The sequence below is a fragment of the Harpia harpyja genome, chromosome 1 (genome assembly GCF_026419915.1).
Source record: "Harpia harpyja isolate bHarHar1 chromosome 1, bHarHar1 primary haplotype, whole genome shotgun sequence".
Classification (NCBI taxonomy): domain Eukaryota; kingdom Metazoa; phylum Chordata; class Aves; order Accipitriformes; family Accipitridae; genus Harpia; species Harpia harpyja.
Window position 1 is genome coordinate 90,391,068 of NC_068940.1, and position 25,604 is coordinate 90,416,671.

General features: G+C 38.3%; 1 protein-coding gene across 4 annotated transcripts in view; it reads left to right on the plus strand.

Moving 5' to 3' along the window:
* The window catches only part of MYO3A (myosin IIIA), a 124,882-nt gene that overhangs the window by 21,983 nt on the left and 77,295 nt on the right, over window positions 1–25,604 (plus strand). For all 4 annotated transcript variants that reach the window (XR_008237631.1, XM_052804548.1, XM_052804532.1 and 1 more), the window contains exons 5-6: window positions 13,179–13,283; window positions 14,061–14,160. Coding sequence is in view for 3 of the 4 variants with exons in the window: in XM_052804548.1 (XP_052660508.1) it covers window positions 13,179–13,283; window positions 14,061–14,160 (205 nt within the window). In the remaining variant the exon portion in view is untranslated. The remainder of the gene's footprint in view (window positions 1–13,178; window positions 13,284–14,060; window positions 14,161–25,604) is intronic.

The following is a 25,604-nucleotide window of genomic DNA, read 5'->3' on the forward strand; positions in this document are numbered from 1 at the left end:
ATATAATGTCCTATCTGTGAAGTATAGTTATGCATCTAAAGAAGTATCAGTCTCAGCAGGTCCAGTTGTGCTGGGGAAGGGAGATTTTTTTTCAGCTGGGGAGTTGAGATACTAACAGTGTTATTCTAGGTTGTAGTGTGGTTTGCTACAAAAGAGGAGCAACCACTGTCCAAAGTAAGATCTAGGTATTGGTATTTTTAAAAAATTGAGGCTAAAATAGCCAGAAGCATAAGATGAACTTCTAGGATCAGGACAATCATAACAATGTATTATGAAATTCAGATCCTTTTCCTACCTACACACACACAAAGAAAGGCAGAGATCTATAATGCAAATATTTCTGCTGCTGTTGTGTGGCTTAACATCAGTAAGGCTTCAGCTGTTTGAGAGCTGGGAGACTGGGTGATGTAAAACATGAAAAGAGACAAGAAAATGTAAAAAAAACCCAAATATCCACCCCCCCCCCAAAAATCCTACAAACAACTGAGATAAATTCTTCAACTTCTACACTCATCTCAAATTTTGCTGAAGGTGACAATATATTTACTTCTGACTCATTAAGTTTGATTTTATAAGCTCTGTAGGAGGACTGATAAATTCTGTGTGCTAGGTAAATAGATCAATATTTTAAAATATCTGTTTGTTTAGATAATCTTCCTTGACCTGGGATGCAACGCCTTTACCTCGGTCCCATATGCCCATTTAAAAGGGGAAGGAGTCCTGTAACATGTATGGGGCAGGGGACGGGTATGGTTCTTGCAGTGAGAATATGCTGTCACCCCCACATGGGCAACATAATGAGACTCTTCACAAGACACTGCTCCTTTTCTGCTTCCAGGCGTAGACTACCGCTTCAGAGTGCTGTTTGTGCCAAAGCAGCCTGGGCACAGAAAAGAAGAGCTCAGAGTAAGGCAGGTAGTTCTGTCCTTCTCTCTTGCTGAGCTTTCCAGCACCATGTAAGAATCCCAATGGCCGGCAGTAAAGCATTTTTCTCTCCGTTAGCTTGATCTCTTTCCTTTCTCAGCTAATGGCATTGTCACTCTTCATGGCCCCTCTCAGTGTGTAGAAGAGGGAGGGAGGAGCTGCTGTCAGTGTTGCAAAGCAACTACTGCTTGTTCTTGATGTGGAAAGATGTTTGGCTGAAACAATCTGCAGCCTCAGAGCCTGCAGCCTGCAGGAAGGCTCAGAGCCTGGGGAGACGCTGATCATGCGATCTCCTTTTGGGACATTGCATGGTAGGAGTGACTTAGACTACTGTATCTGAATTTTAGCAGGCAATTTCATGTCATTGAAGCTGTTAGGACTTCAATTGTTGAACTCCAGTCACATGAAGATTTTGTCTTAAAAAAATAAAACAATTGTAAGGAATGGGTAGGAATATGGAAACTGGAGTTGTTCTTACTGCTGTGATAGTTTTGGCAAGAGCGGGAAAATCCAAATTCAGTGACATGCATTTTTCTGTGAGGCCCCTCTGAGTAACAAGTGCTGTCTGGAGTGAGTCCCACAAGAATCCGTGGGAATGCCTTAGAAGCAGGACCCAACGGTCTCACTTTGGCTTTCGAAGAGATGAGCCTACCTGAGATAAACTAGAGACATCACTATATCGGTTACTTCTCTTTTACATGAAATAGAGGAACTTGTGGTATGTACAGATGAATAATATATTTAGGATTTTCCTTTGGCATGTTTACAGTATGCTTTTGTTAGCTACAGCAGTTACTATATGCAGATATGTTTCCATCTAAGGGAATAAAGGCAAATTTGTGGAGTTTAAAAAAAACTTTGGATGGAAGTTGTTCTGTATAATGGAATATATAATAAGAGTTATAATAAGAAAGCAGATATGCACCTTTTTTGATATGGGAGATTTACTATAAAACAGTGATCTTTCAGGAAATTAGCATAGTGGAAAATAACTAGTCCATTTGGGTTTCGGGGTGGGGCGCGGGGAAAGGGGACTTGTCACTTGTCTACATATTAGCAGTTATTTCCAAATGACATATATGGAAGAGAAATTAAACAATTGAAAATTGCTTGTTCATATTTCTCAGCATGGGTCATTTTTCAGTAATGTCTTTGGTTATAATTGCTCCATTCAGACCAGCACTGAATATTTTGATCCATTACATGTCTGAATCTGCCTTGATTTCTCCATTTCTGATGTGTCCCTCTTTGCTTCCCAATTATAGCAATTTTTCACTCTTGAATTATATCCTATTTTCTCAAGATCAAAGATGTGTGGCTACAACTATCATTTGATGCTTCAAAGTTTTAGTAAATACTCGTAATTTCTCTGTGTAATGAGTATTTCATATTACATTGTGGTTTGCACAGTCTGCATCTTTTAAACAACTGGTGAGCATACGTTATGGCCCACCTTGCTGGAGAGTACTGCACACAGAAAAAGCTGATTCTGAGTAACCTCTAACAATTTTTGTCACCATGGAGTAAAGCAAAAGCCCAGAAAAAACCCCACTGAGTTTTACCATTCCACTATGTAATTAAATAGCATGTGAATACTATGCCTCTCACATTCCAATATTTAACATCACTTTGCTTTCTGTACATTTATTTTTGATCATATCTTTACTAAAGATGTGAGGTTATTAAAAAAAAAAAAAGAAGACCAAAACCAAACCCCACATTTACGTAGCTTTTGGTTAAATCCCTGATTATCAAACCTCCTTTAGCTTTAGTGGGGGGTGGCATCAATCATCATAAGAATGCTTGGGCTAAGGCTTGTCTCTTTTTGCTTCAGACACCTGAGGGTTAAATGCTTAAATTCAAGTGTGATAGACAAAATAATTTTGCTGTGTTTGTTCTCTGTTTACATGCTGGGTCCCTTTATAAAGGGAGTGACTGGAGCAAATGGGCTTATCTATACAGAGAGAGGTCTCCTCGTCCTTGTTCTCTGTCGGGCAGAGAGGGCTGGAGGTTGCAACTTATGCAAGAAGAGTACTATAGCAAGGAACAAGGAGCCGGGATGTGCAGAAAGCAGGCAGCCAGGTGTCAGTGGTGACAAAAAGAAAAGTTTCCAGAAAGGTTGTCAGCGTTTGTTGCAGTTCAGAAAGCTGCTGACTTTGCTGAAACCAAACCCTGGAAGCAAGGACTGCCTTGCACAGACACAGTGAGCAGGGAGAGATTGGTTTACAAAGCACTTTAATTTCAATTCTGTCTGATCTAGTCTCTCTGAATTAATCATTCCAGTAGTTTATTTAAAAAAGAAAAAATAATTTTTAAAAAGGGTCTTTTGAATTTAGCATCCTTTTGGTTCTTACAAAATTCTCTGTAAGAATGTCTTGGTATGTCCGTTGGGATGTTCTTGCTGCTTTAGGGTCCCATGACAGTTACTGAGTCACTGTAGCTCCTTTTGTAGTCACCAGAGAGAAGCAGGCAACTTCTAGAGCACTTAAGCTCTGCACACTCCTGAGAGGAGAGGAATTGCCTTTTGGCTGAGTCTGTTTCAGCTTCACTCCTTTTGTAAAAGGAGACTTTAGACAAGCCCCACTATTTGGATCTGTGCTTCCCCAGCCATGCTTTCAAACTCAATAGGGAAGATTGCTATGGCAGTCATTTAAATTACAGTGAATTATACTAAATTATTGTCTTCATTTAGGAACACAGGCATAAAATGAATTATGTGTAGTGTGGACATGATAGTACTTGGACTACTGTCTGAAACCTGAATCATATAGAAATGATGGTACAAAAGAGGAATACGCTTTGAAATGTTTCCCAGTTGGTGAAGAGTGAACAAAAGCAACGTGGTTCTGAGCAGGCAATAATAAAAGCTGTGAAGTGCTCACTGTTACAGCAAGCTACCCTATTTGCTTACGAGATTTTGTGGGTTTTCCAGAGCCCCAGCTCTGTTTGTAGTAGTCAGTAGAAATACTTCTGTTACCCATTATTGATCCCAAACTTAGGCCCTGCTTTTTCTCCCTAGCCAAGTGAATGGTTTTGCATTCTAAATGGTTTTTTTTCGTACAGCTCCTTGTGTATAATAAAATGATGAATTGTACTAAGTTTTCTGTATCAAAATGTTATGTCTTGGTAAGCTGCCTCTTGCATTTGCTCAAAGACCTGGGCTCTTTACTAACCAGTGCCTTTCAGGTTTATAGTTAGGTTAGCTCTGATTTTGTAAAATGATCCATCCATTTCTTTGATTAAAAAAAAAATTACAGCTGTGTTATGCTGCTGCCAGGCTGTGAAGATATATAGTTAAAGCTCCTTCAGAATTTCTCTTGTAAATATTTTATCAGGTGACTTAGACCTCACTTGCTTTACACTGCACTATTCCAAATCATAGCCTGATACCAATTCAGCTGTATACTGTTTTGGGGGAGATGTGGACAGGCGATACATTATTTTCTTCATTAGTGAATTCATGGGGCTGTAAATGTATTATATCATAACATAAAGAAAGAATGTGAATTATGGGATGATGCAATATGAAGTTTGCATCAGGAAGAGCTAGCAGTGGAATTCAGCTGGGCTGTGCCCAGTGAACCTTTTGTACAGCACTGTCACCTACTTGACTTTTTTCATTCGGTTAGAGACAAAATGCTACTCCAAATGTTTTAGAACAGATAAAATCCTCCTTTGAGGGCATTACTTCTTTTTTTTCTTGTGTATGTAAAGCCTGGTGGTTTCAATTACACTGAGTTTGAACAAAGAGCTTTCAAGGGTAGAGCATATTTTGAATACTGGAAATGTGATGGAAAACAGGATTCTTGTACACAGTAACGGTCATAATGTTATGTTTGGATGACTTAATGTGGCCCAAAAGTACAAACGAGCCCTGAAAACTATCACTTAAAATAAGAAACCTCCCTTTTTGGTGTTTCTACAGCTGAAAAGTGGTATTATGAAATGCTGTATTTTTAAAGCCACAAGCTTTTGTATATAGGAGAACACAATATTGATATAGACGTGGCCTTTTCCATTTTGGCCATGGTGTGAGGTAGAGATATCTATGTCCTGACTGAAAGATAAGAGGCTGTGAAGGACAGTATTACTTAAGATGGAGCAGGCAAACTTTTCCTCTGGCTGGCTGTCTTGTCAGTGCATGCATGTGACAAAGAAAATAAGTTAAAAGCCAAACTGAAAGTAAAGAAATCAGAAGCAACAAACAAACACCCATGGGCCTGTGACTAACACAGCCCTGGAGGTGCTAGATGATGTAAGAGAGCAAAATTATGAATACCACATGGTTTGTGATCACTGAAGCTAAATAAGTCGGGAAAGATGTCTGTTTCAGTGATACGTTTCATTCATGCTAAATTGAAAGCAATCAACTCTACCTGAAAGCACAGAGCACTGCTATGGTTTCTTTTGGTTATGGGTTATCTTGTACTGTTGTTAGGAAAAATAGGAGCCATAGTGCACATCTTTCTTCCATTTGAGGTGAAATTAAAACTACGCTGCACAGACAGGAGCTGCATATTGAACCACTTGGCCTGTTGAAGAAACTGATTTAGTTCCCTGTAAGTCTTCACAAGGACGTTCAATTATTTGTGGTAGGCGTTAGGTGCTGTCAGTGGAATGTGCTCTTTGGTGGTAATAGTTGTGAAGACATGTCACACTGTCGGCGGAGAATAGGAGTTAATCTGGTCACAGCTGACCCTGTGTGACAGCCAGGATTGTAAGATGGATGGTCCATCAAGTTCCGTCTTGGAGACAGAAGGCAAAGAAAGTGACTCTGGAGATGGCTGTATCAGGTTGATTCTGTTCTAATAGAGAAGATCTCTTTTGAAAAGTTGAATATGGAAGGAAATTTGACTGAAAAAGGCCCCAAAATAATTGTGTTCACTTTCCCGAGAAAAGAAAGAATGGTGGAGCAGCAGGGTAAGGATAATGGGCTTTAGGAGAGTATGCTTCACCCAGCTTGGGGAACCAGTAGGTACCTGTGCTTAGGAAAAATAGTGTAAAAATGAAGGAAAGCAGGATAGCTGGCAGTTATTGAAAGACGTTCAACACACAATAGTGTATTAGCTGATGCAGAGAAAAGATAAAAGCACAATAAGAGACGAGTAAGAATGCATTAGGGTTTGCTTGTTTTAATATTTCACAATGCCTTCAAATAGGAGAAACAAAAATGCACAGCTAAGGTACAAGCATTTAAGGATAAGCTCAGAGAGACTAATGTGAAGAGTGGTAAAGACAAGATTATGTTACTAAGACAAGAGAGAAATGAGGTACAAGAATGTTTAATATATGTCTTTACAAAGTGAGGAAAAATAATGACCTAGGGAAATACAGACCAGCCTGTTTAACTTTGATACCCACAATGATTCCAGAACAAATTAATAGAAACCACTGTCAAAATACCCAGAACCCAGTAACGTGATAAGTGGTCAACCTGGATTGGGCCAGAACAAATCACATTAATAAAATCTCTTCTTTTAACAGGATAAGTGGTGTAGCAAGGGGAAAGCAATAGATGTGTCTTCTGTAAGGATTTTGTATGGTCCCATGTGACACTCTTGTGAGGCAAATGTGGAAGTACAGAAACTTCATATAAACAATAAAGCAGATGATAACCTCTTCTTCATAAAACTGGACTCACTAGTTCACTTTTGGACTGGGAGAATCTCAAATGGGCATCTGCTTTTGGTCTGTTTCTGTTCATTAATAACTTGGGTGATGAAACAAAGTCCACATAAAAAGTCAGGAGTGGACACCTAGTTTAATTACAGGCATGTTGGAGAATAGCATCAGATTCACAGTTGTGAATATCAGAGGGATTTTTTTGAGTCACAGGGAAAAAAAATCAGTAGACACATGCAAAGTACTGCTATCCATAGGAAGAAGCAATGGGACTGCAGAAAGGGATTCTTTGCAAAGTGGAGATTGTTCTGTTCTGTTCAGCTTTTCCCCGCTAAGACAAGACTTCCAAAGGAATTCTGTATGCAGTTTGGGGCAAAACATGTCACAAACATCAGTGGCAAATTGCAGGGAGTCTAAATTTAGAAAATATGGATGATTTCAAAAGGTTACAGCAACTAAGTTTGTACAGCCTAAAAAAGAGAAAAATGACATGTCGTGACAGTAGTCTGACAGAGATGATGTTAAATAGAGAATAATGATAATTTATTATCAAAGACTACTGGAGGGAAGGGCAAAAATAAAGCAGTTTTCCTGGAAGCAAAAAAGATTCAGGTTCGATAGTAGGAAAAATGCTCTATCAGGCTAGTGAAACACAGAAACAGGCTACTTAGAAAGACTGGAGTCTCCCTCAGTGGGAGATTTTTAGGAGCAGGTTAGACAAATATCTGTCAAGGACCACCTGAAAGTACCAGATCTCTACACAGTGCAAATGCAGTGGACTAAAGTATTTCTTGAGGTCCTTTTTACTCCTATGTTTCTGTAGTTCTATGACAACAAAACAGCAACAAATAAGAATCTTCTGTTCTTACAGCAGTCAGTACTAAAGGGAAGGTACAGTCAGCTCAGAGGCTGGCAGCGCTGCTGTGCTGCATGCTTGGTGGAACAGGTCAGATTATTGATCTATTCTAAGAACAGAAAAAAAACAGAGATTAGCGCCTGGGATGCTTTTAGCATTCTTATGTGTGACAACATTAAAGCAAGGTTGGACAATGTGACTTTTTCATAACTATCATTCGTGCATGCCATAAGTTGTGCATATGTGATGTGCTACCCAGTCATTTATGTCTGTGCAGCCTGTAAAGATAGGGAAGGTAGTAACTGTAGTTGCCCCGCTGTTTGCATTCAAGATACTGAAATTAGATTAAAGCACCTTGACAACTGCAGGATGCAAGCAAATGTTACCTGACAGCTTAGTACAGATGCATAAATCAGGAGCAGCTGGATGATTAAAGGCTGTAATAGCCCTAACAAAAGTGCAACTGATAGTTTTCTTAAAAGCAAAGCTGATACTGAATCCGTATTCATCAGAATCAAGAAGAGCTGAACAGAGAGAAGTGTATCGGCTGGGTCAGATGAAGAGTGAGTAAGACCTACAAAGAACACCTGCATGACTGTGATGCAATGGCAATTTAAACTGACATTTCATGTGTTAGGATCATGCTATTTTATAAATCTATTGCTGAAGATAGCTTTGCATACTAATAGCTCAATTATAGTAGCACAGGGTTGTGGCAGGTGGGTGGGTAGAGGACTCTATGTCATCCCAGTATGAGTCTTTGCCTTTTGAGTGCCAGAAAATCATAAGGGAGGAGCCCTTCGCTACCACTGTCGAAGAGTCATAAGCACCTCTTCTGATACAGCTATCAGCTGAGGCCATCAGAGCTACAGCCTTTGCAGGCAGGTTCACGTGGATCAAGCCTTCTATCAAATTATTCTTTTCCTTGGTCTGAGTGTGCAACACTCAGTCTATTTCCTTAGTCCTTTCCCCCTTTTTCTGCTGTCTGAATATCCAAACTAGGGACTGAATATTTTTAAATCCAAATGTTATGAATCATAGAAAATTATAGCTTGGAAGGGACTGTTGGAAGTTATTTGGTCTAGGCCCGTGCTCAAAGGTGGTTAACTTCAATGTTACAGGTTTGCACAGGGTCTTTTCCATTCAAGTTTTTAATATCTCCAGGGATGGAGATAACACAGACTTGTTGGGTAATCTGCTCCAGTGCTTACCTACTGTCAGTGGGAAAATTGTTCCTTTATGTCCAGTAGGAATCTACTGTCTTGCAGTTGGGGATTGTTGCCTTTCATCCTTTGTTGTGTGCCTCTGGGAAGCATCTGTCTGTCTTCTCCACCCCCTTTTAGGTAGCCCAAAGGGTTCAGTTTACCCCCTTTTAGTTCTTGTATTTGAGGTATATTTGTGTTCTATCAGTGCAGGCACTGAAAATACTGGTGGTAAAGAAAATACCTGTAAATCACAAGGGAACAATACAAGAAGTGACTAACAAATTGATGAAAATTGCTCAGGTACAAAGTTATCAGGATGACATTTGTAAATAACATCCTGGTGGGAGGATCACTAATATCTTCCCTTACCATGTCTCATAGGCTGGACATTTATAAGAGTCTCTCTGTTTAAATTAAGTTTATTCAAAGCTTAAAAGAGGATTTCTATCCTTTGTTTGGGAAAATGCAGCCTTTGGAGACTTCCTAAAAACAGTTCAGACTGAAAGGCTTTGGTTTTGCATGTGTTTCACATACAAGAGCATGTGGTATCTGAGAACCAAACTGAGAAAGTCCATTCAGTTTACATCATCTACTGCTTGAGCTACCAAACCTGAGCTAACAGATGCCACCACAACTTCTCCCATACCCAATTTTTGTCCTGGGATTACTAGTTGTTTAAAACAGGTATTGTAAAGCTGATACAAACAACCAGAAATGCGTCTGTGCGTGGAAGAGAGAATGCGTGTGCGTGTGTGTGTGTTTTGGAGCGTGGGAGAGAGAAATAGAATTATTACTCTCTCTTCCCAGAAGAGCCCATATCTCATGACAGGTTGAAGGACATTTGCGTTTGGTGAGTTACTTTGACCTTTAGGGTAGGAAGCAGCCCTGTGGCACAGCTCAGATAGACACACAGCTTCTACTGATGTCTGTGTCCTGAGTTCTCCATGCGTTTCTTGTTTTCTGCTTATAGTGCCCTTCATCAAGGTATTCTGAGGAGATTTTGCCAAATGTTGTGGAGTAATGACACAGACTGATTAGCTATTTGGCCGTGTGAGTTCACAATGCTTGAAACAAAATAATAGCTACTAGCATCTCTCTCCTATAGATGCTTCACTGGAAACTAGAAAGATCTTTTTAAAAAATTATCTCTGTTGCCTTCATGATTTCTTGTCATCCAAGCATTACGGTTAGCTTAACTCAAACATAGAAACTTTGGTAAGAGGCTACACAGGTTTTTTTGCTGTGGACAGCATGCTATGAAGAAGCAGCAGAGATCATAATTATAAGCTGCAATATTTAACAACACCCCAGGAAACTTCCAGTCCAGCAGTACTGCTAAATAATGTTTATCCCATAATCTCTTATTGAAGGACTGTATGAATTAAGGAAATGTGGGTTTTTTTAATTTTTTTTTTTATGGTTTAGAGGTTTTTTCCCCTTTAAGTTTTTATGTCATGAACTAGATCCTGGTCAACATCCCCAAGGATAATTTATCTCCTGTCTACTCCGATTCCCAAGCAAGCATGGTCCAGCACCTCATCGGGCACAAATATCGTAGTTTTCTGTAACAACTTCTTTTGAGAGGGAAGAGAAGAGCATGACTCATTATGAGAGGGACTTTTTGAGGTGTTTATGATAAGCTTGCATTGAACACACATGCAATTTAATAGTCTGAGTCAGGAGAAAGAATCACTGTTTGAACTTTAGTTATGTGCATGGTTATAGGGACATGCGGGAGCTTTGCCTGCAAAAAAAAGACAGTAGAAGTAGGAAATGAGACCAGATGCAACGTTTTACCTATGAAGACTTGTTTAGCCTGTAGAAAAATAGAACAAGGTTAATACTAACCTGTGTCATTGTTGTCGTCATTATTCCCTCCTCCTGCCCCATGCAGCTCAGAGCGCACACATACAGTGTCTGCCATAATCTCCTTTTCTAATTGTAGTTGTATTCCAATAATCCCTTTTCCTCCTTATAGCTGCTTGCATTCTAATATGTAGGCTTTTCTCCCCTCTGCCTCCTGTGGTGGTGGTCTCAAAAAAATACAAATCGTCTAATGTAAGTAAAAGTACAAATCTTTGAGACAGAAGTGGCAAAAGAAAAATTGCCCTTTGCATGAAAGAACCCGTGTTTATGACATCCTCAGCTGAACTCTGCCTAGCTCTGAACTCTTCCATGGTGGTGCAGGTGACTTTCTGCTTCTTCCTTCAAGACTTGCTCACCTGACCTTTTACATACCCAGGTTCAGTTTTGGTTTGGTCTAAAATAATCACAGTTTTAGTATCTTACTTTGCCTGATATTTTAGATGTTTTATCTTATAATACAGATATTTATCTCGTAATGGGGATTTATATCTTATGAGAGGGGTAGAAAAATTAGTTAAAGTGACATGTTTAAGAAAGTAAAAATTAGCATTGCTGACCCAGGCAAATAAACTCAGTCTTGGCTTTACAGCCTAAACATGGAAGAAGGTGATTTCTGAGGTACAGTTTCTTCCTTCTCCCACCTACAAAAAGAATATATTCCCTTCTGGGTTAATTTTCTTTACCTTGAACAGAAAGACTAACAGATATCCAGCTCTGTAAAGAAAACAGAAGAAGATCCATCTATAAGAAGCAAAATTGTAATACTAGATAATGAAGAAAAAGAGTTTGAAGAATATTGTATGTGTAATTTATTTCACAATTGGTTTGTCACTTGTCAGACAGTTTCAGTGCCCTGAAATGCAAGTGCATTAAATTAACCAGAATTGTCATCATTCATTTGCTTTGATTAAACATGTTGGTGATGTGGCAAAGTTAAAACAATAGAGACTCTGGAAAGATAATATAATTTAAAAAAAAATAAGTAACTAGAAAAAGTCAGTGGAGAAGGCAGACCAGCATGGCTAAAGACAGTAAATGAAATCCTGCTTGGGACTCTGACCCTGATCCAGCAAAGCACTTAATCTCATCATTGAAGCATATGAGTTCTTCCCTCTCTAAGCATGCATATTGTCCCACTGAAGTAAGGGTGAGGTTAAGTGAGTTCCAAAATTGTTGCCATAGAGCTCAGCATCTATGAGACCAGAGCCTTCATTGACCTGATAGGGGACGTATCTTGCAACAAGACTTACGTATTGAATGGTATTTCTGTAGGCATTCATGTGGTACAAGTTCAATGCAACCCTGGGGTTCCAACGGTAGTCAGAAAACTATTGTTGTGTTTGGGTGCAAAGGGCTATAAAATGTTTTATACTGTAAGGTGCAAGTCTTTTTGTAATTGCAGCACAGAAAAAGTGTAGAGGTATAGAAGAACAGATTAAAAAATCATATACAAAAGTATTTGATGTCTGAAATTCTGCAATTGAAAGGTTTTATTGATAAATTATGCTCTCAATTTGAATAGATTTCAAAATCTGTAGTCAAAAGGAATTTACTGTTCTGCACTACATTGGTAAAATGTCCTATGTGGGTATTTATTTTCATACGAAAAGCTACTGGATGATACAGTACAAAACTTACCATTTGTTTCACTGTTTTATTGGAAGCAGCTACTCCTTTACAGAGCCGATGGTTCTTCAATCAATGAGTATTGTTAGGTGGGTTATGGATAGTTTAAGGGCTTAAGTACCAATTTCATCTTTGCAGGTATGTAACTGCTACAGGCTTAGTCACTAAAGTTACCTTGTTGCTTCTTCCTGCAGAAAAATTGTAAGTGATAAAAATAAACATATGAAATATTGCAGGTCTAAACTAATCTGCTGGTAATGTGTGCTCACTAATCTTTTTAGAGAGCAAGGCCAAACCTCTGCTTCCCATGTATACAGGACAGGACAGGGGTTTGCAGGAGTCTAACTCCTTAGATCTTAGACAGGAGAAAGGATTGTCCAGAGTAGATTGTGGCTCTGCATCTGGAACAAGAAGATGACAGGGTTGATGCTACAAGGGCTATAATTAGTCTTACACCCGTGGCCCACTTTGTTTGTGTGGGAGATGAGACCTTTCCATGGTGGTTTCATTATCTTCCATAATGCCCATCCCTTGTGTTTAACACCCTTCTACACTAGGAATTAAGTGCTGCTTGGCAAAGAGGGCAGCTTTCCCCTTGGAAGATTTTCTTCTTGGGGGAATTTCTCTGCCACCTGTCTTATGATGCCTTAAACCCATTTTATGTTGTATGTAGCTTTTGTACCTGAGAATTAGTGCTGTAATAATTTGCATTGCTGGTAAGTTGCACATGATGAATGTAAGAAGCAATTAGCGTGCCCCACAGAACATGCCTTCACAGCAAATTTATTGCACTATAAGCTGCTTCTGTTCCATGAAAAGCAATCATGTATATAGGAAAACAGAGATAGACTGCTGTACTTGTGTTGGGGCAAGAAGAATTAAATGCAGAAAGCAGTGAAAAAAATTGGCACAAGTTGCTGTGTATGTTGTTTGTATAAATGGTAGACATAAGGACAAATTTGTGGTTTGCCAGTTTAGGAGCTCATTTGGCTACAAATATGAAAACTACTGAAAACTAAAACCAGGTGGCTACTCCAACACTTCTTAATTCCTTTTTATATTCCCCTGATGTTTTGCAGCTGTGCAATGGTGGATCTGTGACTGATCTTGTGAAAGGATTTCTGAAGAGAGGCGAAAGGATGAATGAACTTATAATTGCTTACATTTTACGTGAAGCTCTGATGGTAAGATAAGGTCTCAGTGAAAGGACAGTCAATATTCACCTCATATTTTTTTCTTTGAATAAAGATCATGTCCCCGCTAACACGGCTCACTGTCTTGTATTGTAGCAGTGTGTAATGAAATCAAGGTAATGTGTAAATTCAGACATTTCTTTTTGAACAAGCAAGGTAAAGAACAATTCATCTGTTTGTTTCATTATTAAGAGAATTAAAATTGATTTCTGACCATTGATTAATTTCCTTAGTAAATACAGTTCTGCATCAAAATCGCTTTTCTTTGAGAAATAGCAGAAATACACCCCAAATACTGTTCAACTTTTTATATCTGGATCCCAAATATTTTTATAGCAAAATGATCAACAGATCTAGTGAATTCAAACACCACTACAAGAATTTTTTTTTTTTTTTTTGGCTAATCAGGATCATGTGTCTTTATTTTTCATTTTCTTTGAAACAGAATTTGATTTTCTGCAGTGGAATTTAGGCCTTAGCAGTTTTCTTTGAGTTTATACTCTAAAGGTAAATATATAATGTAGATTTATAGTGCTTTTTTTTCTGCTTTTATCTGAATATTTCTATTTGACATGAAGTGGGACAATTAAAAAATATCTATTCTTCATGGTGTGCCAAGTGTTTTTCCAGTGAGAATGACACCTCTGTGGTTTTGAGTTTTAAACTGTTTTAAGTTTTTTCATACTTTTCTACCTTTTTGTTTCTGCAAGTGTCATACAAAGGACAGAGCTGTAAGTAAAAAGTTCATGTTTACATGTCACCTTCCAGGGACTTCAGCATTTGCATGAAAACAAAACTATCCACCGTGATATTAAGGGAAATAATATCCTTCTGACCACTGAAGGAGGAGTCAAGCTTGTGGATTTTGGTATGTTATGTTTACTTATATATACAACAAATGTTGCACATCTGAAGTATGGAAAATAAAACAAACTAATCAGAAAAGATTAATTACATTAATTTTTTGTTAAGTTTTTGAGTTCTTCATTAAAAATCACTTGGATAATCAAAGTTACTTTTTAACTTGATTGCTAGAAATAAAATATTCACAGACTTGGTGTTTTTATAACTTTGGGTTTTCCAGCAATTTTGCTAATGTGGTTTTGATAGCATGGCTAACAAATAGAACTTACAATACGGTGGTAGTAAGTGCCAAATGCTTTGGGGCATACACAGTAAGTGAAGTGGCAAAGCGAGTTAATAGGGTTCAAAATAAGGTTGGTGTTTAGTTCCTCTAGGACTGTGTGCTGGTTCAGTGAAATTAGGAGCTGATAGGCAAAAGCTTCATGTTTTATATGAGAGGACTTAAAACTTCCTAGATATTGTGAAGAATAAGAGAGCTCCACCTCAGTCACATATACTTCATTAGTTTGATTAGAAACAAAACAAGAGATACTACCTGAAGGCAGTAGAGGGGGAGATATTCTATAGGTAATCCCCACTTTCCAAAGTCTGGGAAGACTAACAGCATACTTTTGGCAAGTCTAAACCTAAGAATTGGCATTTAATGAAAAGCACCTGTTCAAGTCTGTTAGGCCTAAAGTGATTGTTGAATGCTGTCATTTGGTTTCACCACCAAAAGGGAAAAGCAGAGACACAGGTAAGTGGATGCAACCTGTTATTTATCAGCCATACCACAGTGGTTTGCCTTAAAAGTGTATTGACTCTTGTTTTACATAAGGGAGGTATAAAAATTTGCAGTGCTAGTTATTACGAACTATTATCCTCTGGTAGCACACCATCTTCTAATGTTTAAATTCAGTTTATTGGTCACTACTTCACAGCATAGCAGACAATTGTAAATATCATGATTCCATTCAGCAGATTGAAAAATCTTTATTTTTCCTTTACCGTACTATTTTGTTATGAGATTTATTCAATTGATACATAACAGTTGTTTAAACTAATCATGGAATTAGTCTCAATAGTCCCAATATTAGTCCCAGTAGTCCCAGTAGTCTTCTTGCCAGTAGATTGTATTTATGCAACTCTCGTTGCTTCACATACAAAACCCCACAACTATTAGGGTTACTAATTCTTCCGAAAATTCATATATTAAAATGAAAATTCATGTTCATTATTTTATTCTTCAGATAAAATCTTCCATTGAAAAGCCTTCAGACTTCCTAAATTATCTACTGTACACTTACTAGTATTTTCTGATAGTCTGGAAGTTTAATGTGAGGCAAAATCAATATTTTTGCCCACAAGTTTTTAATGTGTTGTGGATACTAATTTTTTTAAGGTGCTGAAGGCAATTAGAGCTGTGGAGGATCGATGCTTCTGAAAATTAATTCACTTATGCAGATGTCAAAACATACAAGCTGTAGGGATGAGGACCTGAATTCTTTATTCTCCAGTTACTGCAATCTACTGCTAAGGCTGTAATTGAAAAATAATCTTGAAATCTTGTGGGAAAAATTGTGATGTCAAAGCGCAGATGAGAACGTGCGCAAGAAACAAACATACATACGCACACATTTATGTGGGTCGAAGAGGGGCCTGTAATATATGCAGTCCTTCCTCTCAAAGGAATATAGGAACTGCACCTTAACTTAGGAATAGATAGAAATTTTCTCTGGCTTTTTCACCCCCCCCCCCCCCCCCCCCAATCTGAAGCCAGTAATAAGTAGTTTCAAATGGGAAAAATTTATAGTCTTCACAAAATCATCATGGAAGCCATACCATTCACCCTTCAGGCTGATGTTTAAGGTATTCAGCTGGGATTTGGGAGATTTGTGTCTTCTACTTAAGAGGATTTAAACCCACATTAATCAGATTCCAAGAGTATTTTTTAGCCAGGAATGTGAGTTGATCAAAATCTCTCATGTTGGCACTGCTACAGACTGTTGTACATAAACGTTTTATTGGATCAGGGACTGAAACTCATAGCCATCTTTCATTATATAAGCCTATGAATCTGCAGGCTACAGAATGAGATAGACATGCAGGCACAGTCTCCTTTTCTCCCAGTAAATACTCAGTGGAAGCAAAATTTTTGGTTTAGGTTGAGCCAATTACTACATGAGGCCAAACAAACAAACAAAAACAACCCAAATAATCACACAGCCCTTTCTAGCATGCACACAGCTTTTCTGTTGTGGATAGGGGAACAGAGACAGTAGATCAACCACCAAACACACTTGACAGAGGAAGTGAGTCTTTCCCAAGGTAATTTTGTCTGTGGCATTCTCCTGCATGCTCGCTGATGATGAGATGTTCCTGAAGAACCCTTTGCTCTCCTCCCCTGATACTCTTTATAGTGGTTTTCATGTAAACAGGTGCATAAAACCTGTATCTGAAAGATGGACCTGTGAAGTCCCCTACGGAGCACAATACTAGAAAAGGACCTATTCTCAGTCTGTATGTGTTGTGTGGTCATATAACTTGGAACTTGTGTCTTTTTTTTTCCTTTTTTTTTTAAAGTACAGTTAGGAAATTTTTAAGAGCCATTAAGTGAAAAAAACAGTTAACTTTCAGTGAATTAAATCACCTCTGAGAATGGCTTTTCTTTCCTGTGTTCTTTTTCTGCTCTTTGAACTTGGTGTATAGTGTACCACCATTGTCAGTCCTTTCTTGCACAGCAGTACTGACTTTCCAGAAGCTTCATTTTGTGACACCATTTATACACGTTGCCTTATGGTTGTTGTGTCATAGGCATTTATGTATGCTGTGACCATAGTTTCTAAACACTGCAGAGTCTATAATGGATGACCTTCACAACACTCTTATGAGGAAGTAAATTACTATAATTCCCAGTTAACAGCTGGGGATCTGAAACTTTGAGAGACTGAGTTGCTTGAGGTGACACAGAAAGTGTGTGGAAGAGCTCTCCCAAAATCCAGGCTAACAGTCTGAACTGTTTGCCTTTCATAGAGGTATTGATAGTTAAAGAGATGAGAATGACTTTGAAAGAATACCATGGCAGTTCGTCACCCAAATTGCTCTGAAGAGTGAAATTTTTGCTTTCTCTTAAAATTCTGCTGTAATATTCTGCTTAATCACCCCAGTAATATTCTTGTATCTAAGAAACACCCAATCCCAGTTGATAGATTAATGATCAAATCAAGTAAATGAGTTTATAACATCTCCACACCAATGCTTCTGGAGCTCAATTGCTTATCAAGGAGCTGCAAGATAGAAGTTTTAGTTTAAACTGTCCAAGCCACAAGAATTTTGATATACTGTTACCAGGGAAGCATCCTCTCTCCTCACATCCATCCAGTATGATAATTTAGATCAGCAGAGATAAATAAAATCCTTCTTTTTTACTACAGATAATGAGTAGCAGCCAAGGGGATCTACTGTAAGCACATCCCATGATCACACATTCAGTCCCTGAATTCATTAAACTTCTAGATACATTAAAAGTCCATATTTTCCTTGTAAGAGAATAAGGTTGACTGAAGGCAGTTTTGCTACCTGAACATTTGTGGGAATTAGCTGTTAAGCTGTTCTGGTAGAAAACCTTTGGGGAAGGATCTTACGGCTGAGAAATGCAGCAATTATGCTCTTAAGCAAGGAGCATCCTCTACTGCATCAATACAAATAATAAATAGCTATACTCAAGTGTAGCTGCTATGTTTTCAGTATAGGATAGATATTTGATAGAAAAATATATGTTTACATTAAATTCCCTGCAGCACTTTAAAAGGTGACAGCTATATAATGTATTGTATAAAAAGAGTTGGAGGCAAGCAAGGTGTGAACCAAATTCCCTTTTTATAAATATTCTTAATTATATTCACAGTTGCTTATTAGTGATCAGGGAAGGAAATGTTTTACATCTGTTTCTCAGAATTCTGGTTGTATGCAGTGGATTGATGTTAGAGCGCCAGATTTCAAAAGAAATTTTAGCCACTAAAGGTGCAGAAAAGCACCTAATAAACTTTTCAAAAACTTCTAGCATGTAAATCCAAATTAATTTAATGCTAGGTACCTTTTGAAAGTCTTGTGACAAATTTATCTGCATCCTTTACTTCCTAAATATCTTTCAGTGTCTGACCTTGTTACATCAGTTAAAAAACTGGCCTGAAGTCTCTTGCACACATAGCACACCTCATCTGTAATAAAAATTCATATATTCATCTGCATCTTACAATGTGTAACAAATTTCATAGGGAGCTGAGTGTATAACATCTGCTTATGCTGACAAATACTTGCTTCTTTGAATAGTACCTCTCAATTCAATTTATTTTCTTTAAATCAGGATGCTGCACAGGGCCTTTCATGCATTAAATAATGTTAGTCTAAGACACAATTCCCGTTTAGAAATTCTGAGATGTTAAATAATGTGCTGTTCCAAAATGGGAGAAAAGAAACTTAGCTGTATTATTGTCGTTGTTATTTTAACTTTGGTCTGAAAAAGTCCAAGTGACATTTCATTTTGAAAGATTTGATGTGTTTCTGAAATCCCCTGCCATTGCAGTGAGTCTGGGAGCTTGAAAGCCAGAGCTTTTCACGCTTATATGTTATTGAAAGAAGAGGATCCTATTGGAGGAAAGAACCGTTTTTCCACTAAAAGTTTTGAAACATCTACAGTCACATGACAAGTGATTCTTTTAGCTAAAAAGGGAAGAGTGTAATGCTGATGGAAAATTCCTCTTCAGCTATGTTTTTGAGGGTTGACCTTGTAGGCTGGTAGTCTTGAACAAGAGTATAGGTAGCTCATACTTTTATGGGACTGCTGAAGCCTACTGTCACAGACTAGAAATATCTCAGGATGAGCAGCTGTTGCCTTGGAAATGTCCAGAAAAAATGTAAATATAAATTGTACTCCATCACTTAGGCAAATGCATAGTTTTCCAGCAGCACTATTCCTTGCTGAAGGCCATGTCCTTCTATGCATCAAATGAAAACATACTTTCATACCACATGTAATTAGACTGTTGACATTATTACCATGAAAGATCATTGGAAAAAAAAAAAACCAACCTCAGACATCTAGATGGATATTAGAAATATTCAAGTTCACATAATGAAAATAAAATGTTGGAGGACTCATTAAATCTTTGGAATTCAAGTCTATTTCTAACTACAAGAGATCCCATGATTCCCCCCAGTTTGCCTAGTACTGTCACTGTGGGTGGGAAAGGGGATATTGAAAAGGATTGGCACTGTCCATTTTCAGTTTCATCTTAGGCATTTCATTAATGGTATCTAAAACTCTCCATCATTAGAGTCCCTGGATAAGCAATACATAGGAAAGATCTAAGGTTTTTTTATAGGTAAAGCAGGTTCCAGTGGAAGACATGGAAAGAAGGTAATGCAACCTCACTGCTGCTGGCAGATGGTGGAAAATTACAAGCTGTTCTGCATGCAGTTAATAGAATAATGACTTCAAGGGTTCCTTTAGTACTGTGGATAAAGGGATTGCATAATTAAAACATGTATTGTAACAGTAATGGAATATATAATGAAGGTAAGGTGATTTTTGTACTTCAAACATGCTTACTTTGCATTTTTCTGCTTTTGTTTCAAATGTTACAAGTGTTGGATTTAAAAGTTGTGTGTGACTATTGTCTTGGCATTCCAAATGCAGTTTCAGATAGCACAGTTTTATCCTGGATGTATAGTAGCCTGAGTCAACTAGAGATTTCTCCTGAGTATGACTCATTGGGGAAAAAACGGATTGGGGGGGGAGTACTGTATTGCTTTATTTACACATACTGAAAACTGACATTACTTTGTTTAATACTTGAACTGTTTCTTCCATGTAGTTTGGAAACTGCAGGTAAACAGAGGTCAGCTTTTGTGTTTGGAATATAATAGGGTTATTATTTTGTTATGGAGAGGATGGTCATTCTTCTTTTAAAGCTAATATTTAAAGTCATCCAAAGTTAAGAGCCAAGGAAATCTTAATGCTGGCATTTCTGTATTGCAATTTTACCAAATTGCAATTTGGTGAAACAAGCCAATTGTAAGACAATCTTTGTGGTAGAGTATTTTTAGATTAACTCTATTTTTACTTTAAAATGCATACATAATTTCATTTAGGCAATACTAAATGAAAGTATTAAGTTCATTTCATAATTCAGTTGAGTTCATAAAATACATTTCTTGGGGTTTTTTTTCCCCAAGAGTGTGTAGTAATTCTGCCGATATTCTCTTTTGTGACTTAGTAGTGGTGTGCTACTTCTTTCTTACAAATTATGGAATATTAGTAATGCTTTACAACTACTAGTGATCAGTAACAATTGATCAACGTAAGTTAGAATGCATAGGTGTTTTTGTTATGTTTTATTACATCATATTCATGCCTATTCTGATACAGAAATACAGGCCAAAATATTTAAAATTCTGTGATTATACTAAACAAGTTGAGTTTTTGAAGTGTAGATGAGCCAGCAGCTGCTATAATGACAAAGCAAGAGTAGTAAAATCAGTTACACTGTACAGCACGTCCAAAGTAATAGGGACAATCTCAAAGTAATTAATGAGTCCATGATAAGACTCCATCTTAATAGTTCCATCTGCTTAATTGCTCACCTCTCCTGGATTTCTGATGCATGAGGGAGCTTTCTGCTGGTCTTGTGGGGAAAGCATCTGAAACCTTGGGTTAGAGGTTGGGGAGGGAACCACAGCACTGATCTTCATCCTTTCATCGTGACACCTCACCAACTGTCATGTTCCCTTGCTGTGACACAGTGCTATGGCCTCTCCCTACCACGAACAGGCTTGATAGGTGCAGTTTGTTGACTGATCACAGATCAGTTTAGCAACCCTTGTGTGGCACGTGGCATTGCAGAGGGAGAGAAGGCTCACAGGACTATGCTGCAAATGCATGCAGTACAGGTCGGGCTGCAACGGATTGGGAGTCTAGAGCCACCTTGTGCTCAGTGAATAGTTTGAGAAGTCAATTGTGAGTGATCCAAATTGGAGTATTCGGGCATTTTGGGGAAGGACATTTTAATCTCTGTCCCTTTTAATATATATCATGGTTCCCAGCCTCGCATGTACTGCTGACATTGAAGAGGAGCTCAGCATGACCTTGAGTAGTTTTCCAAACTTTTGTAGATTTCTTATTCTGGAGTAGTCAGAATATCCAATTGCGTCTCTTTCTTCTTGCACTGCATTAGCTATAAATGCGGTCTGAATCATTCTGCAAAAATGAAACAATTAATTAAAATAATTTAATCTGAAAGTATTCAAAAATAAAATATTTTTTTCTGCCCTTAGCTTACTTTAAGCAATGAATCATAGCAAGACTTGTATTTGCCTTAGTCATTCTAGCATGCATCCATAATAAAGCTGTCTGCTTCACTGATTCAGATCAAAACTAGACTATTATTGTGTTGTCATTTCTGCATACCGTATAGCATGACATTCACATGTTGCTTCTAAAAAGCATTTACTAGGGAACTATGGCAGAAGCCAATAAAAGTAAAAGACTTTGAAGAACGCTTTCTTCATGAGCAGTTTGTCAAACTGCTTTGAACCCAATCAAAGTATTAATTCCAAATTTTTCAAACCAGGGTTAGCAGGGATAAGATGGATTGCATTGACTTGAGCTGTGGAGTATTTTCATTGTTGAATGTTTGATTCTTTGTTGAAGGCTTAGTCCTTAAAAACTTATTTTATGGGCCATGTGTGAATGAAAACCTTTGTGCTGTCCAGTGACAAAAAAAAGAAATCATGTGGCCAAATGCTGTATCCAGGATAAGCTGTTCACTTGGTCTTTCAAATATTTTCTTCTACTAATTCACATAAAGATGTCACTGGTGGCTTAAACATTAAAGAAGCTTGACACAGAAAGCTGGTGTCATATGCCAGACGCATGAAGTGAGAAAATAGCCCTTTCTGGCCAGCAAAGACTTCCTCTTGGTTTTCTCATGGGTTGAAAAATAGTAATCTCTTGAGATTATTAGAAGCCCTCTGGTCTCACCTGTGTATACTAAACCCCATTCATTTTTACCTGAAAGTTGATCCCAATGACTCATTTGTACTGAAGTATTCCAGTCCTTAGGTATTTTAAATATTCTGTCTCATCAGCATAGATGTTGCCAGTAACCCAGATAGTCTTAACAGGAAAACCATGTCATATAAAAAGGAGAAAAATCTCCAGGGTTTTCCCAGTCATACAGGGAAAAAAGTCCTTTTTGGGTCTCAAAAGTGGCAGTCAGTTTGAAATCTAATATGTGAGGAAGGCATCATCTAAGAAGGAGGACTTTCCTCACCAGCATAATGCACCAGATTGTGTGTAGCTGCACAAAACCCTGAGGCTCCAGAGAAGACTGGTTCTCCTATCTAAATACATCTGGCCAATTGTGTGTCAGGAAAACAAATGTGCATCCCTTTCAGGAAGCCAGCTGAAGCCCCGAAGCATGAGATTTGTTAAGAATCATTGGCCTCGTGCTGCACTGAACTGTCAGGAGCATGTGGAGGGCAGCCCGTGGTCACCTGCTCTACTGGAGGCCATGGAGAAAGGGTGCAACCAGAATCGTAGACTAAGGGAAGCTAGAGTACATTGCCACACCATCCTGCCCAATCCCCTGCAATACAAAAGTTCTCGTGTTTCTTAAAGAAGCTGTATTAAAACCTTTTGTTTAAAAAGATTATAAATCTCACAGATGCAGTGAACGTTCTGCTTTTTTTAAGGTCACTGTTTCCTCTTTTATTATCAGTATGTACCTTGTAATGATTCTGTATCTGATTTAGGATTTTCATTTTGTTCCTTATATGCCTAAAAATGCCTTTTCTTTGTCTTTAATCCTCGTGGTGAGTTTGCTGTGAAAGTCACTGGACTTTGATTCCTTTAGTTTCCATTTATATCACCCTATATTTCATAGTACAGATTAACTATTTTAATCCCCTTTTTACTCCATGCCTCTTGGTTTTGTAGTAAACACCATGGATTTTTCATCTCCCAGGCAGTTCATATACATGGTCTTCTTGGATACTAAGCTTTTGATCTGCCTGGAGTTGTAAAGGGCCGTTTGGTTATTTTTTGGGTATGCCCTATTTCAGTTAAAGATTTGCATCTGTGGTGTGTGTTTTCCTGAGTGTTTGGGAAACTCTCATTTTCATCGTTAAAACACCACGTGCATTAAAATAATACATAAAGACAGGGGACGTGGTGACAAAGGACACAGAAAAGGCTGAGGCACTCAATGTTGTCTTTGCCACAGTCTTTACTTGTAAGACTGGCCCTCAGGAATCCCAGATCCCTGAGACCAGTGGGAAGGTCTGGAGCAAGGAAAACTTACCCTCAGTAGAGCAGGATCAGGTTAGGGAGGATTTAACGAATTGGATGTACACAAGTCCGTGGGACCTGATGGAATGCACCCAAGAGTGCTGAGGGAGCTGGCCAATGTCATTGGAAGGCCACTGTTGATAATCTTTGAAAGGTCTTAGAGACTGGGGGATGTTCCCGAGGACTGGAAGAAACCTATTGTCACTCCTATCTTCAGGAAGGAGGATTCAGAGAACTACAGGCTGGTCAGCCCCACTTTGATCCCTGGGAGGGTGATGGAGCAAATAATCCTGGTAATCATTTCTAAACATATGAGGGACAAGAAGATGATTGGGAGTAGGCAGGATGGATTTATGAAAAGGAAGTCATACTTCATTGTAACATAACGTAACACCTTTCAACATAAAATGCTGCTGGAAATTCTAATTTTTTGGCTCCTCATTTCAACTTTGTTTCCTATTTCTTTATTTCCATCTTATGGGCCAGAACCCAATTTTAGTTCTAGATTTAATTTGAGCACTTATCACTGCGCAGAAGTTCTCAAGCATGCTTTTCTGTCAACAGCTCACCCAAGGAAACAATATTGCCTCTGTGCTTTTTTCATTTAAAACTTTGGTTTTGAGATCAGCTGATAGTCTATAAGGATTTCTGAGTATTGACATTGTTTCAAAAAGGTTCTGAAACATCTCCTGTAAAGTGATCAACCACTTGTGTCCTTATGGCATGTTAGTAACATATTCTATGAAATATCTTTTTGCTTTCTATCCATGCTAAGTAATTAAACTTGGGAGAAGATCTCTGATCTCCCTTTGCAGTCTTAGTGGGGATGCCATCATACTTACAATACAGTTGCATGTGGTTACTACACACCTGGTGTGTTGTGACATTTGCCATTTGGACTATCAGAAGTGCTTTGTTTTAATCTTGTTCTTTCCCTGTTGTCTTCTGTCATTATGGAGTATGAAGGAGTTATGTGTATTATTTTTTAAGCATTTTGTATGCATTTCAGCTGATCTGTCTGAAATTATCCTGTCTGTATATGTACCATTACACCAATACAACCTGAAAGAAGCAAACAAAAAATGAGACAGTGTCAAAGATAATAGCAATTACAGAGAAGTTGAGTTATGATCCCACCATTGTTGGGTGGGAAGTAGCTACTTTCCTGTCTGCATCCTGACAAGAATAGTGGCTTCTTCGCAAAGTGAAGCTTAGGGTGCTAAAGGAAAACCTTAAACTGTTAGGACCTGTTGCCTCCAGATCTAGTAAAAAGGTGGGCTTGAATGATTTATGAGGGACTGACTGCCTTCACACCATTGGACAGAGGGGCAAGGAAGGAGAGGCAACTTTTTGCAGCAAACAGCATGGAACAGGAATGCCAAAATATATCTGCAGCGGGCTTAAGGGGAATGTGGTGTAAGATGCTGCTGCTGTTTTACATCTGTTTCTCTAGGAGATTAAAAAAATGTTGGGAAATAATTCAAAGCATTTCAGCCTGTTTAGGTCTGCAAGGTTAACAGTGTGAGCAGTTTTTGGTGCAGAGACTAGCTTGAGGAATGATCGAGTTGCAGGTTCTTAATCCAAAGAAGGTCACAAAGAGGATGCTTAGGTAGGAAAGTGGACACTGAAGGCACAAATGAAGAAGGGTTACGGAAGAGGTAGCCAGAGGCAGTGTGATAGCTAGAATGTAAGCCCTTTGGAGTAGGGTCTGTGTTTTTATGTATGAATAACAGTGGCTAGCATGTTGGGAATGCAGTCTCCCTGCTGTGTGCCAAATGTGAATCTAGTAGAATTCGGTAGGGCTCGACATTCCCCCATGAGCATCAACTAGTAAAATGTGCATACTTCTGTCACAGGATGTAATCATAAAACGATGTTGTACAGCCTCCCAATTTAGATCAGAACAGTGTCTGCTCAGATTGGGCACTACTATGAGGCAAATCTTTCCTAATAAGAGGGAGCTTATTTTTGCACTGTTTTTCTTTTATTGAGTGCTAAAGTTATAAGTAGGTGGCTTTACTTTCAATGTTATTCCAATATGCCAGTTTTTGCAATGAAAAGCTTGAATAATACTCGTGGTGTCAGTCTGCTAATTTCCAGTCTTTATTAGTAAACTAATG